At 42.1% G+C, this 15,016-nt stretch overlaps 1 protein-coding gene across 1 annotated transcript in view; it reads right to left on the bottom strand.

Annotated features, from left to right (window-relative positions):
- KCNU1 (potassium calcium-activated channel subfamily U member 1) overlaps positions 1 to 15,016 on the bottom strand; it is a 91,238-nt gene that overhangs the window by 30,422 nt on the left and 45,800 nt on the right. The window contains exon 21 of the mRNA XM_077919799.1: positions 3,697 to 3,796. Within this exon, the coding sequence (XP_077775925.1) occupies positions 3,697 to 3,796 (100 nt within the window). The remainder of the gene's footprint in view (positions 1 to 3,696; positions 3,797 to 15,016) is intronic.

Genomic DNA, 15,016 nt, shown 5'->3' with positions numbered 1-15,016 from the left:
TGTCCCTTCTTTGAGATCTGCTGTACTTCTCGATTTCAATGCCCTACTGCATCATACAACACAGCTCATTTTGGGATGTTTCCATCAATTAATGGAATCTTTCCATGATTGGTACATAGTATATGCTAGGGACGTGCATCAGATCTGTGGAAATCTAGCTAGGGAGAGTCTTTCCTTTCTTTTTAAAAAACAACCCCTCCCCCCCAAAACCCCCCAGCAACAGAGGTTCTTTTTTAAAAAGGTAAAATGCTCTGCTTTGACAAAAGGGAACTGAAACGCTTCCAAATTCTACTGCTACCTCTTGGAGGTCTGCAAGGCCTATATTGAAGGCCATAAGCAACACCAGAAGGGAAAGGTAAGTGCGAAGTAGCAAAGTTTTTATTAAAAAAAAAACAAAATATGCTGTACATGCAAGGCTACACACCACTTGGCTATCTCTTGGTTATATTATGGTAGAAAGTGAATCACTTTTGCTTGTTGCACACACACACACACACACACACACACACAACATGTTAGTCTGCAATTTGGCAGGCTTCATTCACTCTGGAGTGGTTCCTGTCCCTGTAAATTTCATCCACTTTGGCCAAAAGGGTAAAAGGTTATAGCTTTTTTTATATTCTCTGTCATAGTGAATGGGGGAACATTCATTTTATATGGAGCAGATCAGAACCCAAAATACAGATCTCAGTGGAGAGAGCACAGGGTGACTCAGAAACAGATTAGGTTTTTTAAAAAATAAAAATGCACAGATACAGATACAAGCCAAATCATGGAGACTATACAAACCCCAAGTATATGTCCACATTCCCAATCAAGAGCTGCCAAACTATTACATTCATAAAACACTCTCTTCACAATGGTTTTTTTCTTTTCTTCAGAGGGCAATAAAAGACTCATGTCATGGGAACTTTGCTGATGAGTGATTAGAATCATAGCCAAATTAAATGATCATCTTAACTAATTGGATTAGTCTAAATTGAATAATGAAACCTCAAGCTGTATTTAGTGGAACGTGCCTTAAATCCAATTATTAGTCTGTCAAGTGGTGCTAAATAATGGAAATGATCCATTCTATAGACCTTTTAATAGGAACTATTGAACAACAACCTAGCCAGACTAGGATACGAGATGGTGAGGGGAAAGGCAGTTGGCGTATTGGGGGGGGGGAGGGGGAGAGAAGCACACATTGTAAGTGTGGTAGAAATCATTTGAACAGACATTTGCTGACCTGAACTAAAGATCCCTCTTCTTTTTAAATTTATTTTTTATTAAAAGATTTTCATGTATAACAAAGGTACATATAATGTCTCTGTTTTCAACTCATAGACTCCTTTCTACATGTCAGCTACATTTGGTGTGAGACATTGTTATCATAGGCATTGTGAGGTTGGGGGGGGGAGTAGAGACGTGGGGAGAGAGGAGGGCGACAGAAGAGGGGCTAAGGATGCTTCTTTAAAAAATCAATTAAAAAAATCCACTTTAGTTCATTTCCATATTGACTAGTTTTGTTTCTGAAATGAAACCAATGATTTAGGAATTCTCAAATGTTCTTCTTTAAATTTCAAAATTTGTACAGAGTAGTTTGATGGTGCTTCCACTTCCTTCCTGACCCCCCCCCCCTTTTTATTGGATGTCCTCTGGGTTAACAACAGGCATTTGTGCCTTGAGAAAACTGGTTGTACTCAAGATTACCTTTTGTGTTGTATTTCATTAATCTGGAGAAGACTGAAGTATTACCCAAAGCAGCACATAAAACAAATCTTCATATACCTCCCATCTCCAGTGGGCCTTCGCCCTCCCATGAATATGTGTTAGGAACTGATGCTATCTTTGCAGACATTGCAACATGCTTGGGAAAATGTGCAACTCAGTAAAGATGTGCAACTTAGTTTACAACCATAATCCATTCAGGAGGTCCGGTTGTAAACCTAAGGCACGCTTTCGCCAATGAGGCCTCCCCCCCCCCAAATTGGTTGCAATATATTAAAAAATGGGTTGTAATCCAAAAAAAGGGGACACGCACTTCCGGGTTTGACGTGGTTGTAATCCAAAACAGTTGTACTTACTTATCAAACCTTTATTAGGCATTATACAAATAAAACGATAAAAGAGAAAATAACATATAAAAGCCTTGAAATATATACAGAAAGGCAGCAGTTGGCTACATACATATATATATATATATACATATAGAATCAGTTGTTTTCCTTGTTAACCTGCTCCTTGGAGAACTGCTACCAAAAACTCGGCTACCCCCGCCGTTACCCTTTGGTCAACGTCAGATAGGCAGAATCCCACACATTCACCTTGCTGGGGTTCCAGACCACCCAAAAGAGGGGACAGCACGCGTTGACGGAGCGTACTGTACAATGGGCAATGAAAGAGAATATGCTCTACCGTGTCCGGGACATTCATAGAACATCTGCAGAATCTCTTGTTTCTAGGAATGTTTTGATATCTTCCCCTGACAAAACAGTTGTAATCCAAAGCGGTTGCAAACCAAGGTACCACTGTACTTGATGATATGACTGTGTGGTCTTTCCAATTTCCCTGAGTTTTTTAAATGATAACTAATGTCATGCTCCTGGATTCTGACTGTCAGTTGGTTAAAAAAATTCTCCTGTTTTTAAAATCATGGAGAAGAAATGAATAGGCAGGCACCTTTGCTATGTTGTTTCCGGTACCTGCTAAGCCAGGCATGTAATTTTAACATGCGATCTTATTTTTATTGTGCTTTAAAAAAAAACCTGACCTTACTTACATCTTGCTAAATTTTAGGTCAGCTTATTGAAGGTTAGATTTTCTCAGTATTCTTTAATGAATATTTTATATTGTTTTATGTAAACCTCTTGGATGTTTTTGGTGATTACGCGGAATATAAATCCTGATAGTTAATAAATAAATAGATCCAGCCCAAGTGTGCTGAATGATTCCTGACAGCTAAGTATAAGTGCCATTTTAATTTCCAACAATACCCAAGATGTAAAGTCATTTAGGAGCATTGTTGGAAATTTAAATGATGGCTCAATCTAGCTCAGCGGTTCTCAACCTTTGGGTCCCCAGATGTTGTTGGACTACAACTCCCATCATCCCTGAGCTCTGGCCTTGCTAGCTAGGGGTGATGGGAGTTGTAGTTCAACAACATCCGGGGACCCACAGGTTGAGAAAGGCTGATCTAGCTCCCCAGCTAGATATTGGAGAAGGGGCCTGGCTCAGTGGTAGAACACCTGCTTTGCATGCAAAAGGTTCAATCCTTTGCATTTCCAGATAGGGTTGGAAGAGAGCATTTTTAAAAAAAATGCTGCAGAGCCACTGCAAATCAGTGTAGACAATACTGAGCTACGTGGACCAATGATCTGATGTGGTAATAAGGTAGCTTCCCCTGTTCCTATGCACTCAGAGTATGGCTGAGGGTGCTACCAATGCTTATTGCTGCCTGCCCGCCAGAGTCCAACAAGTCCAACAATGACGGGGCACTTTCCCCACGCAACCCCATCACACTTGGGGCTGGACATGGTGCCTTAGGAACTGCATTAATAACTCTTATTTGGCAGGCAAAGCTTTTCCCCAACATGAGGCTGCCTCCAGCTTCCCTTTCCAAATCTGTGCATGCCATGCAGGTGTTACTGGCACAGGCAGCTGGCTAGAAACAAGTTAATAAGCTAACAGCCACCCTACAGATAGTGCACCTACCAAGAGGGCCTTGTCAAAAGGAACCGCTTTACACCAATGGAACATTCCTGAAGAGTCTAGAGTGGTTTTTTCGTGTTCATCATCCAAGATTTCTGAAGGTCTGGATGAACAAAAAGGGACAAAATAACAGGTGATGTAATAATACTAGCAATAGCAACATCAGCAACATGGCACCATCTACTGTGTGTGCATGACACTGTGCAAAGAATGTGAAGGCTCCGTTCTTTCCACCCAAAGAGCAAAGGGGGAGAAAGTGGGAGGAGCAGGTAATGGAGGAAGGGCTCAACAGGATCCTACTGGCACAATGGGGCTTTCCCCTTTCTCCCCTTGTGTTGCCCTGGGCGTGCCTCCCCCAAATCTGCTGGAGAAGCCCAGAACAGCATCCAGAGAGAGGAAAGCAGGATAATTTCATCTAGAAATGCTTGCTGCAAGAACAATCAGAAGAGCATGTTGTTGCATCCCTCCAACAATTATGGTTAAAGTGTTGACATGCTGTCTGACAGACACGGTGTTGCTTGTCTGTGGTCCCTGATTTATTTTTGAGCCTTCCAATCATCCAAGAAAGCAGCTGCAGGTTTCAAAATGACCAAAAACATGTACACATTATGTGCATATCGGTGTTTACTTTTGCAAGTAGGCAGCAGGGTGCAAGGCAATGGGTCCAGCAAATCATATTGATGCCACTAAGGGTGATGCTGTAGGAAAGAAATGTGATCTGGCTAACATCACATTGACCTCATCCATAAGGACTTCTCCAGAAAAGCAGCTTCATTGATAAATGGGATAATCACAGCTCAGAGCTGTTCTAGGGAAATAACATGTTGGATTGTATCTTGTATTTTCCTCCATCTTACTCGCTTCCTCGGAAAACAGATGTAGTGGCTGAACTGGTAAAAAAGGTAAAAGGGTAAAGGACCCCTGGACGGATTAAGTCCAGTCAAAGGTGACTATGGGGTGAGGCGCTCATCTCGCTTTCAGGCTGAGGGAGCCGGTGTTTGTCCACAGACAGCTTTCCGGGTTATGTGGGCAGCAGGACTAAACCGCTTCTGGCAGAATGGGACACCATGATGAGTGCCAGAAAGCATGGAAACATTCTCACCACAGTGGTACCTATTTAAAAACTTGCACTGGTGTGCTTTCAAACTGCTAGGTTGGCAGAAGCTGGGACAAAGCAATGGGAGCTCACCCCATCATGCAAATTCGAACTGCTGACCCAAAGATCAGCAAGCCCAAGAGGCTCAGTGGTTTAGACCACAGAGCAACCCATATCCTGACTGAAGTGGTATTCAGACTTGAAATGTTGCATCATACCTTGAACATAGGTATCGGATCCCATTCCAGTATCTCAGTGTTTGACCAAGCTATTGCATCACAAACCAGCATAAGTACAGACTGGTCCATCTAACTTAGTAGCAGCAGCTCTCCAGGGTCTGAGTCCCCCCCCCCCAAGTTCTGCTATCTGAGAACCTTCAGAAATAAACCAATGGGATGCCAACCACTTGGGTGAAACAAAAGGCTTCTCTTTGCTTAGTCAATGAAGTGGCAAACAGGGTGCTGTGCAAAACAAGGGAAATTTTCCTATGCTTCAAATGTCATGCAGGGGAGGGACTGAACATGTGGCAATAACCACTTGGGTGGAATGGCTAAAGCAAATATGAGGCAGAAGTAGGAGAAATAATGCCCCTCCAGTAATATTTAGTAATGGACCACTGCCCAGTGGTAAAGCATGAGCTCTGTTTCCAAAAGTGCACTGTTTCAATCCCCATCACCTCCAGTTTAAAAGAATCAGATAGCAGTAGGGATACAGGAGGCATTTAGTTCAGTTCACACTGCAAGGCAAACCTATCTACTTTGCACTTTCTGATGAAATATGGGAACCAAAATGTAGCTTATGTGTTGAAATTTGCAGCTCTCCATATTTCATGATGGAATTTTCTAATCAATTAATGTGTACTGAAATACAGTTGTACCTTGGATCCCTAACACCTTGTGAGTCGAACATTTTGGCTCCTGAACACCGCAAACCCGGAAGTGAGTGTTCTGGTTTGCGAACGTTCTTTGGAACCCAAATGTCCAACGCGGCTTCCAATTGGCTGCAGGAAACTCCACTGTACATATATTTGGAAATCAGAAGCTGCACTTTGGTTTCCGGACGTTTTGGAAGTCGAACGGATTTCCAGAACAGATTCTGTTCAACTTCCGAGATACCACTGTACATATATTATGGGAAAGTGAGCATCAAAATAAATATATATGTGAAAATAAGTTGCAAAAAAAAATGCATTATGATGGGGAAAACTGAGCGCAAATATTGTGTATTGGACAAAACTGCATACCAAAATTTGCACATTATGGGGAATGCACTCTGAAATGTTGATGAATTTTCATGAGGGCTCTTTAAAAAAAAAAAATGGGTTGCAAACTGATGTGGATATGTCGATAACAGAATTTACAATGGGAAATACAAGAAACTGGGAGAAACTGTAATTGACGGATTTGTCCATCCTTTGGTAGCAGGTTCCTTGAAACCCCTCTGCCAAAGAACTTGAGAACTGCTTGGCAGATGAAGCTGATGGACTACATGGAGTTGGCGGAAATGACTGGCAGAATCCGAGACCAGGGAGAAGAGTCAGTGGAAGAAGACTGGAAAAAATTTAAAGTATAGTTACAGAAATATTGTAAAATTAATGAATGTTAGAAGGATGCTGGAAAGAAGTTATATGGCTTTAGCAGAAATGTTATAAAGAATTAAGTAAGAATAGATTGATAACGGGTTAAGGTGTAAAATCTAAGGCTAAATTGTGTTAAGATAAATTATGGAATTAAATTTGAGAAAGAGGGAAAGGACTTGCTGAAACAACTAATTGAACTAGAATACAAAAAAGGGAGGTGTGAGGAAGTCAAGGAAATAAGTAAATGAAAGATAAGGATATGAAAATACTGGATGGTTTTTTTTCTTTTCTTTTTTATATGTTTTTGTTTTTAAATGTTTTTGCTTTTTCTTTCTTAATGTTTTGTTGTATGGTTGTTGTTTTTTTATTGTACTTTTTATTTTTGAAGTCTTGTAACTTTTTAGTGTTCGCTTTTCTTTCTTTTTTGTAATTGTTAAACTTTAATATTTTTTTTTAAAAAAAAAAGAACTTGAGAACTGCTTTCAGTCCAAGAAGAAAGTGCTGGGCTAGACGGACAAATATCATGACCTATGTTCCTAAGAGCTATAATTCAAGCATTCAAAAGAATCAACAAAGGGCTTAAACCTGGAAGAAGAAGTGGGCCCATGCATGCCAGCCACGCCCCAAATATTCCTGAGCGTGCCCGCTGCACCTTTCCCAGAAGGTCTGATGGGAGTGTGTAAACACATTTGGCTAAACACACTTACAAGTTTCCTTGTGGTCAAGAACCCTGGTTTCCTGATCACAGGAAGGAGTGTAAGCACTTACAAGACCCATTCAGACCTTTCTACTCAAAGTACAAATATTGGAGGGGGGGTTAAACCAGTACGCTCAGCACATGTGCACCCTCTCCCCAGTTTCAGTCCAAATGTGTTTATTTGAAAGCCTGAATGGGGTTATGGTTGCAACCCTATCCATGTTTAGCTGAAAGTAAACATTTCAGGTAATCATTTCATTTATCATTGTGAAGCTCAGTTCCAAATAAATATGCATAGGGCTGAGGCTGCATGTTTCATTTCTAGAAGAGGGCATGCAGATACACAGAGTGCCTTGTTGCCTTAAATGATTTCCAGGGTTTACAAATGCCCTTTCATCGTGAAGCCAGCTCAGAGTTATACAAGCTGAGCCCTTAACGGCACCAGAAATTAATGACAGCTCTTTGCCAAATACCCTTCCAGCCATTAATGAATAGCTGGTGCTAGAATGTGTGTCTGGGTTCAAGTTTACAAAGCAAAAAGCAAAACACAGTAGAGGGGCATGTTCTTTGTCATTTCAAATAAGCTTCTTTAAAGGGAAACACATACAAAGCTGCCTTATGTTGAGTCAGGCCATTGTTTACACTGATGGGCAGCAGGTTTCCAGGGTCTGAGGCAAGGGACATCCTAGACCTACCTGGCGGTGCGGAGGATTGAAACGGGGTATTTCTACACGCAAAGCAGGTGCCCTACAACTGAATGATGGCCCTTGTCCATAGCTCAGTCATAGATTGTATCGTACCCATAGCTGACAGGATGCTCAGATGGCCAACCCATTTTCAGCTTGAGAAACTTGAGGGCTGCTGCCAACCAGAACAGGAAATGCGAGGCTAGGTGAACAGTCTGCATGTAGAGCAGAGACTCTACAACTGAGCTACAGCCCTTCCCCAAATATCAGATACTAGTGGGTAATATGGGAGAATATGTTAGCAGGGTATCTCAGTCCTTCCATGTCTACAGAATAGACATTTCTGTCCATTAGTCATATGGCACCTCCCCAGCATTTGAAACCTCCTCCCTCCTGCCTGGATGATGGATCGGTCAGGTGGTGATTAAATTGTGTTTTGGCAAGAGGGAAGATATCTTGTTGCAAGCTCTTTTAACTCAGCCCAGCTCAGCAAATCAATCAGTGCACACTTTTCCATCATCATAAAACCATGATCTATGTACACAAGCTGTCACAGATGATATCTCCCTTCACTCAGAATGTTATAGGAAGCATCTATGCCCCGAAGGAAACACCTGTCAGAGCCCTGGGTAGGGAAATAAAAAGGCAAGACTGCTTGAAACGCACTTCATCAAAAAGGCAGCCTTCTCCAGATATCATTGCGGGGGGCGGGGAGGGGGCGAATGCTCATCTATCTCTCTGTGTCTTAACTAATGTTCCCTTCTGCCATATTCTCAGCAAATGATGTGAGATTTTCAGGAATCTACTTTTCTTGGGAGAGCAGTGAATCATTCTGGTGATTCCCCAGTATCTGCACTGAGGATCTCCAGGAAAACGAAGCAGGAAGAAGGTAGGCTTAGCAGAAGTACACACACGGATACAGGGCACAAGGGGATAACTGATGGCCTGGTCTTCCAAGGAAATTTCACAAGCCTGGACCTGGTTTTGTTAAAGCCTAAGATTGTCTTTGAAATCTAGCTCTTAAAATAGGAAGCTAGGAAACTGCCTTCTACCAAGCAGTGCCAGCTCCAGGTTTAAGGGGTCCTTGGGCAAGGCGTGACCATTCACTTCCTTCCTTTCTTGGAATAAAATCCACACAGTTGCCCACAAAGTTATGGCAAAGCTAGTGCAGGAGACTCCTCAATTTCCCTGACTCTTGACTAGGGATTGGCAAATCTGTTGATTTCAGTTTTTCTTATTTTCTCATTATTCTGCTCCTAAGATCAGTGGTTTTTTTAGTTTCCCATCAGTTTGTGATTCCCATCCCCCTAAAAAAAAACCCATCAGAATTTTAACATGCATTTCTCTTCAAACTGATAGTTTTTTCCAGACATTTCCACTAATTTACTCTCTTTCTGCTTGCTATTTTCAAGAATGGATCCATTTTTAGGCACCTCCTCTGGATTTTTATTTACATTAGTTACTTGGAGAACCACATTGCAAAATTCAGAGAAGTGCGAATTTCAAAAGATGGTTATGTTTCAGTTCACATACTGTTTCACTGTGTGAAACATTAGCTTTACATTAAAATACTGAATTCATTCCTCATCCCTGCTCCTAACACTGCTCAGAAGGAGCAAGTGAAAAGGCAGAAACATCAAGGAGCAGTAGCACCGACAAGCCCAGCTGCACCCTTATCTGGACAGGAATAGCCAAATTTTCGTTGTGTATGTACTGATAAACTCTAGGTTATACTACTGTCTTATATGTGGGGCTGCCTCTGAAGATGGTTCAGAAACTTCAGCTGGTGCAGAATTCAGCAGCCTGCTTGCTCACCAGGGCAAGATGATTTGAGCATATAATGCCAATGGCGGCCCAACTTCACAGGCTGCCAAATAGTTTCTGAGCCAAATTCAAAGTGCTGGGTTTGACCAGCTCAGGACAGGACCACAATACCTCAAGGACATCAAGCAAAAACTTTCAGGCCTTTGGTCTTTAATGATCTGTTTCCTTTCAGAAGCAGGTGAGAAGTTTTTAATGTATTTCTCTTTCCTCTTGGTTTTAATGTGTATATGTGGGGATTCTTGTATGTTTGTTTGGTTGTTATTCGCTTTGGATTGCCGCGGGCAAGATAAAGTGACTGGCAAATTGAATAAATAATAAAATAAATAGAAATAATAGAACAACAGAGATCTATAAACATTACTGCATGTTGTACAGAGGATGGTGAACTTTGGGGAGGAGCAGTAGGGTGAAAAACCATCACAAAACCCTCTCTTCTACAACTATGAATGGTACAGAGGCCCACTTCTTGTTTGCATCTGGTGGCTCTCTGATGCCCTGTTATTTATCATATACTTTTGCTTGCAGGAGGTCAGGGTCAAATATTATCATCTCTCCTTATTCTATCTGTACAAGGATACTGTAGGGCAGGTTAGGCTGAGGAAGACTAACTGTTCCATCATCACTCAATAAACTTCACAACAAAACAGGAGTTTGAACATGGGTATCCCAGTTCTGTCCAACATATATGTTATATGGGCTCTCAATCCCACCTCATCACTACTTTTCAGAACAGCATGTAGGGGAAGTGAATGTGTGGAAATTCTCTTTACCTAAGGCTAAAGAAGTTTCCCTTGTCACTTCAGTGCTAGGGTTTGTTTGTGGTTTTTTTTTAATCCATTGCCTTTGCTGCCGCCTCTCACCATTGCCACAAATTAATGCCACTTGATTTAGAACAACTCAGCAAAGTGTTTTGCTACCCACTGTGCGAAACTTAATAAATTAGCACATATATAAAGGCGCTGTTTGTAATTGAAAAAGGATAATTATTTAGAGCATTCCAACCCCTAATCAGCAAAAAGCCTCTGTGGACAGGTAAAATCAATCACAAAACCAGCTGCAATAATCTACCAGTGATTATAACCACCAAATCAACACTGCCTCTTTGTAGCAAGACTGAATCCTAGTGAAGACCATATGCTTCTATCTGCCTTGGGTGAGCTACAGCAACAGCCCCTTAAGCTTATCATGACTTCCTTTCTCTTTCACACTAAAGACACCCAAGACATTCCCTCTTACAGTGGTCGTGATGAGATGGGAGTTCAAAGGAAGGGATTGATATCAGTAGTCTTGGGGCTATTCTCTACCATTTATTGGTGAGTTGCCTACCTTCCTTCCTTCTGGATGTTGCAGAATTTCAACCCCATCAGCCCCAACAACTGGAGGCAGGAGCAGCTCACCAGTGCCATGGAGCCACAACAAAGCTCTCTTGCCAGCAGTGTCGCTACCACATATTGGGAGAGGTAAGGCAAAACAAGTTTGGGGCTGCAAGGGTGCACTTACAGAACCAATCTAATGCTCCTACCAGAATCACTACAGGGCTCCAACCTCCATTACCTTGTGTCTCTCCCTCCTGTTATGTGGCAGCGATGCCACAGATGGGAAGCTCTTGCTGCCTCTCTGACCCACCAGGGAAGCCGCTCCTATCTAGATGGCTATAGGCTCCCCATCCCTGATTTGCAAAAACTAGGTGCAGGTTGTGTATTATTTTCATAGGGGCAAAGACTGTGACACTGTGATGTAGCACAGAAATTATGCAAGCTAATTGGGATTAATACTGAAAAGAAGGAAAAGAAAGAGAGAGAGAGGGTGGAGTTGGTAGAAAATTACTGTTGCTCTAATAAGAGATGAGAGGGGTGCAAGGGATGTGGCAGGGTGTGCAATAAACACTATGGGCCTGAATCCATCCTGGCTGTGAGTCTTGCAAGACCTGCTCCCTGCCTTGCTGCTCTTTCTCCACCCGGCCTTGACTGACTCCAGCTACAAAAGCTGAGGCTGCTGAAAAGACTCTTGGGCCAAAGCATTGTTTAGGGGTGTTTCTTGTGTAGGGAAGATTGTTGCTGTTTTTGACATTATTTCTGTAATTATATTAGATCCTATAATGTATGTGGAAATTGTTTGATTTGGTTGTGTACTTTCTATGTTTTATTTATCGTTGATGATTACTTTTGTTATGAGCGTAATTATGTATTTTATTCATGCTGTAAGCTGCTTTGAGCATGATTTTAACTATGGGAAGGTGGAATACAAATAAAATTATGTATGTATTATGTATGTAATTGGAATGATAGCCAGGGACAATGTGGGTGGGTGGGTGGGTGGGTGGGGAGTCTGGGCACAAGAAGAAAAGGCAGACAATGAAGAGGGAAGCAGCAATGTTGCAATGTGGATATTTATAGGGCTGCCATACATCTGGAATTTCCTGGACATATCCGGAATACAGCAGTTGGAAACAGTGTCCGGGCAAAAAAAAATCACTGAAATGTCTGGATTTTCACTTTTTAAAGTATGGCAACACTAATAGGGCTACCATACATCCAGATTTTCCCAGACATTACCAGGATTTCAAAGGCGGAATTGAGGTCCAAGAGGAATTACCAAAAGGTGGAGCTTTGTCCTGGATTTTAGGGGAAGTCAAATTGTGTTGTTGTTTTTTTGGCGGGTTTGTAAAGAAAAGCTCAAGCAACTTTGGCGGTTTCCTTAAAAAAGCTTGATGACTTCTGGGGTTGTCTTGGTTTTTGCTTTTTGAAATATGGCAACCCTAAACCCTAGATATTTACCTATTTCAGAAAGGAGAGAGGGTGACATCAAGTCATCTCTACTGACAGCATGTCATTTATGAGACATTTCTGACAGCTTCTCTATGTATTTGCACGGCTAGTTAGTAGGTTAATTTAATTAAAATTTTGCTTGTCAACAGGGTGGTGGATAGTGCTCATTACAGGGGTTGGGGGGTTGGGTGGGGGCAGCTTGGAGAAGCTGTTCTCAGTGGGACCTCCCCCTCCCCCTGTCCTCTCCCTCCTCAGTTTGTTGCAGTTCCCTATTCACTGGCCTCTTCCTCTGGGTCCAGATGGCTCCAATTCAGAGAGAACGAGAGGGAGAGAGAGAGATCCATGTCCACACTTTGCTTCCCAGGCACTGGACAAGCAGACGTGTGGTTGAGCCCAGAGATTGAGAAATAAATAGAGAGGGTGGGGGGAACAAGGGAAACTCATTTATCTTACTGATTTTGCCCCTGGAGAGGTCAAATGACAAAGGAGGGAGGAATAGGGCTCCCGGCACTTGTGGTAGAGTCCCTATTGAAAGGTGCCCAACTATGTCAGTCACATATGTGAGCACCTGAATGTGACAGCAGCCTTTTACCTTTTACCACTTTTCATTGAACTATTAATGTAATAAGGAGGCTAAAGCCCCTTTCTACATGTGGGAGGATAAGACTCTGTGCTTTAAAGGAGGAATAAAATTGAGAGTTGTGCAATTGTCCAGACTAAACTGCTAATCTTGAAATAAGGGTTCAAGATTTGGTCCTACCTAAAGGCTTTATGTTTTGCTCTCCCAATCTAAATTGTGAATGCAGCCAGCTGCAATCCTTGGAGCCTGGATCTCCTTATTAATCCCCTTCATACCTGTTTAACTAGAGTTCCCAGTCCAGCAATTAAATAAGGATCATTATGATGTGATTTATGGTATATGTGTAAATGTTAGAAATTAGTGTGGGTAATTAAAATATAAAGTGTGCACTGCCAGGAGGTTGAGCAATTCTCCATGTTCTTAGCACAGAATAAGGAGCTGGCCAGATTATAAATAGACGAGTTTGCACAAGTTCACAGGGCAAAACCAATTAGCCAACTCATCTTTATGCACTTGGAGTAGGCAGGGTGGGTTCATATAACCAGTTTATCCACAGCACGTGATTACTTGTTGGAGAGATCCTACCTAGATATTTAGCTGTTGAGATCCCCTATATTGCTATATATGGGCTTTGAAGTTACATGTGAGGCTCTTGCATGCCCTACATCACATCACATTCCTTTTTCCACCCCATTGCTTTGTTTTCTAAGCTTCTCATTGTATGCTAAGGCAGGACATAGAAATACAAGGTGTTCCCATGTACATATATAACCCTACAGGCTGAAAGTCATGGAAATCCATACAATTGTCGGAATCAACATGCAATGGATTCTGTGGTCTTAATGTGGGGGGACGGGGCAGAGGGGTGTTAAACCACGTTTGCCAAATCCATGGTATAATCCAGAGGCCATCAGTGCAACTTGCAACATAATTTGACCAGGCTTTGGGTTTGTATCAAATGCTAGTCTTATTCAGGGTACACTCAGCAAAGTTAAGGGACATGATTATTTAAGGTCCATTAATTCCAGTGTGTCTGCTCTAAGCAGAACTTAGTTGGACACAACCATCCTTTGAAACCAGCACTTCTCTGAATTTTGCAGTGCCGTACGCTAGCCATATAATGTGTACAAAAATGCATTTACCAGGGTGAAGTGTGCAGGTATCATCCAGGATAACATTAAAAAGGCATTATAAATGCATTAAACATTAAAATGCATTATAAGATTGTTTTGTAAAAATGTGTTTATTAGGCAAAAGTGCACATAAAACCATGTGCCAATTAGGAGAAATGTTGATAAACATGGGGACTTAAAAAAATAAATCCAAACTGATGTTGAAATGTGGATGACTGAATTTAAGATTGGGAGGAGGGGGACAAGAACCTGAGAGAAACCAAAATTGACAGATTTTGCCCATTCCTAGCGGCTGCAGAGAGACATATAAATGGCAGAAGAAGCAGAGGTTAAGAGGAAGGAGTCCTGCGGCTCTTTCTGACTGAAGCAAAGCAAGGCAAGGCAAACAACAGCAATGGAAAAAGGCTAAGCAAAAAAGCACAGCTAACTGAGCTAAGGCTGAGTCTACTGTATGGCTGAAGGAGCCTGAGGCTTGTGCTACCCTTCTCCTTACCCAAAACAAATTATGGAAGAAGGGGCACCATTAGCGCCCTTCCTACATGCATCAGAGAAAAGAGCCAATGGCACATTTGATCATATCGGCTGCACTACAAATGGCAGTCATGATTTGGCAGACAGATTCCGTCCCAGAAAGAAAGAGGGGTGGGGAAGTGGCAAACCCCAGTTTCTGATGTGCCAGGTGTTGCCTTCTGGCCTGTTTTGCTTGCAACGAAGATTTTCCTCCAGCAAAAAAAAAAAAAAAAAAAGCAAGCAGCTTGGATTTCCCAAGAAGCTCTGCTGTGGAGGAAAAGCCAGGTGAGGTCAGAAGTTAAAACCACCCTGTCCCAGCTGACGGGGGGGGGGGGGAGGCGGAGGGGAAGCTTTCTTTAATGTAACAACACATTCACCCACCCCTGCCTGTCTCCCTTTCCTGGAGAACAGAGTTTTACACTTGTCCTTCACACAAATAACCCGAGGGTG

This window comes from Podarcis muralis, chromosome 15, assembly GCF_964188315.1.
Source record: "Podarcis muralis chromosome 15, rPodMur119.hap1.1, whole genome shotgun sequence".
NCBI lineage: Eukaryota > Metazoa > Chordata > Lepidosauria > Squamata > Lacertidae > Podarcis > Podarcis muralis.
The sequence above is the reverse complement of the archived record's forward strand: the minus strand, read 5'-3'. Positions and strand labels throughout refer to the sequence as shown.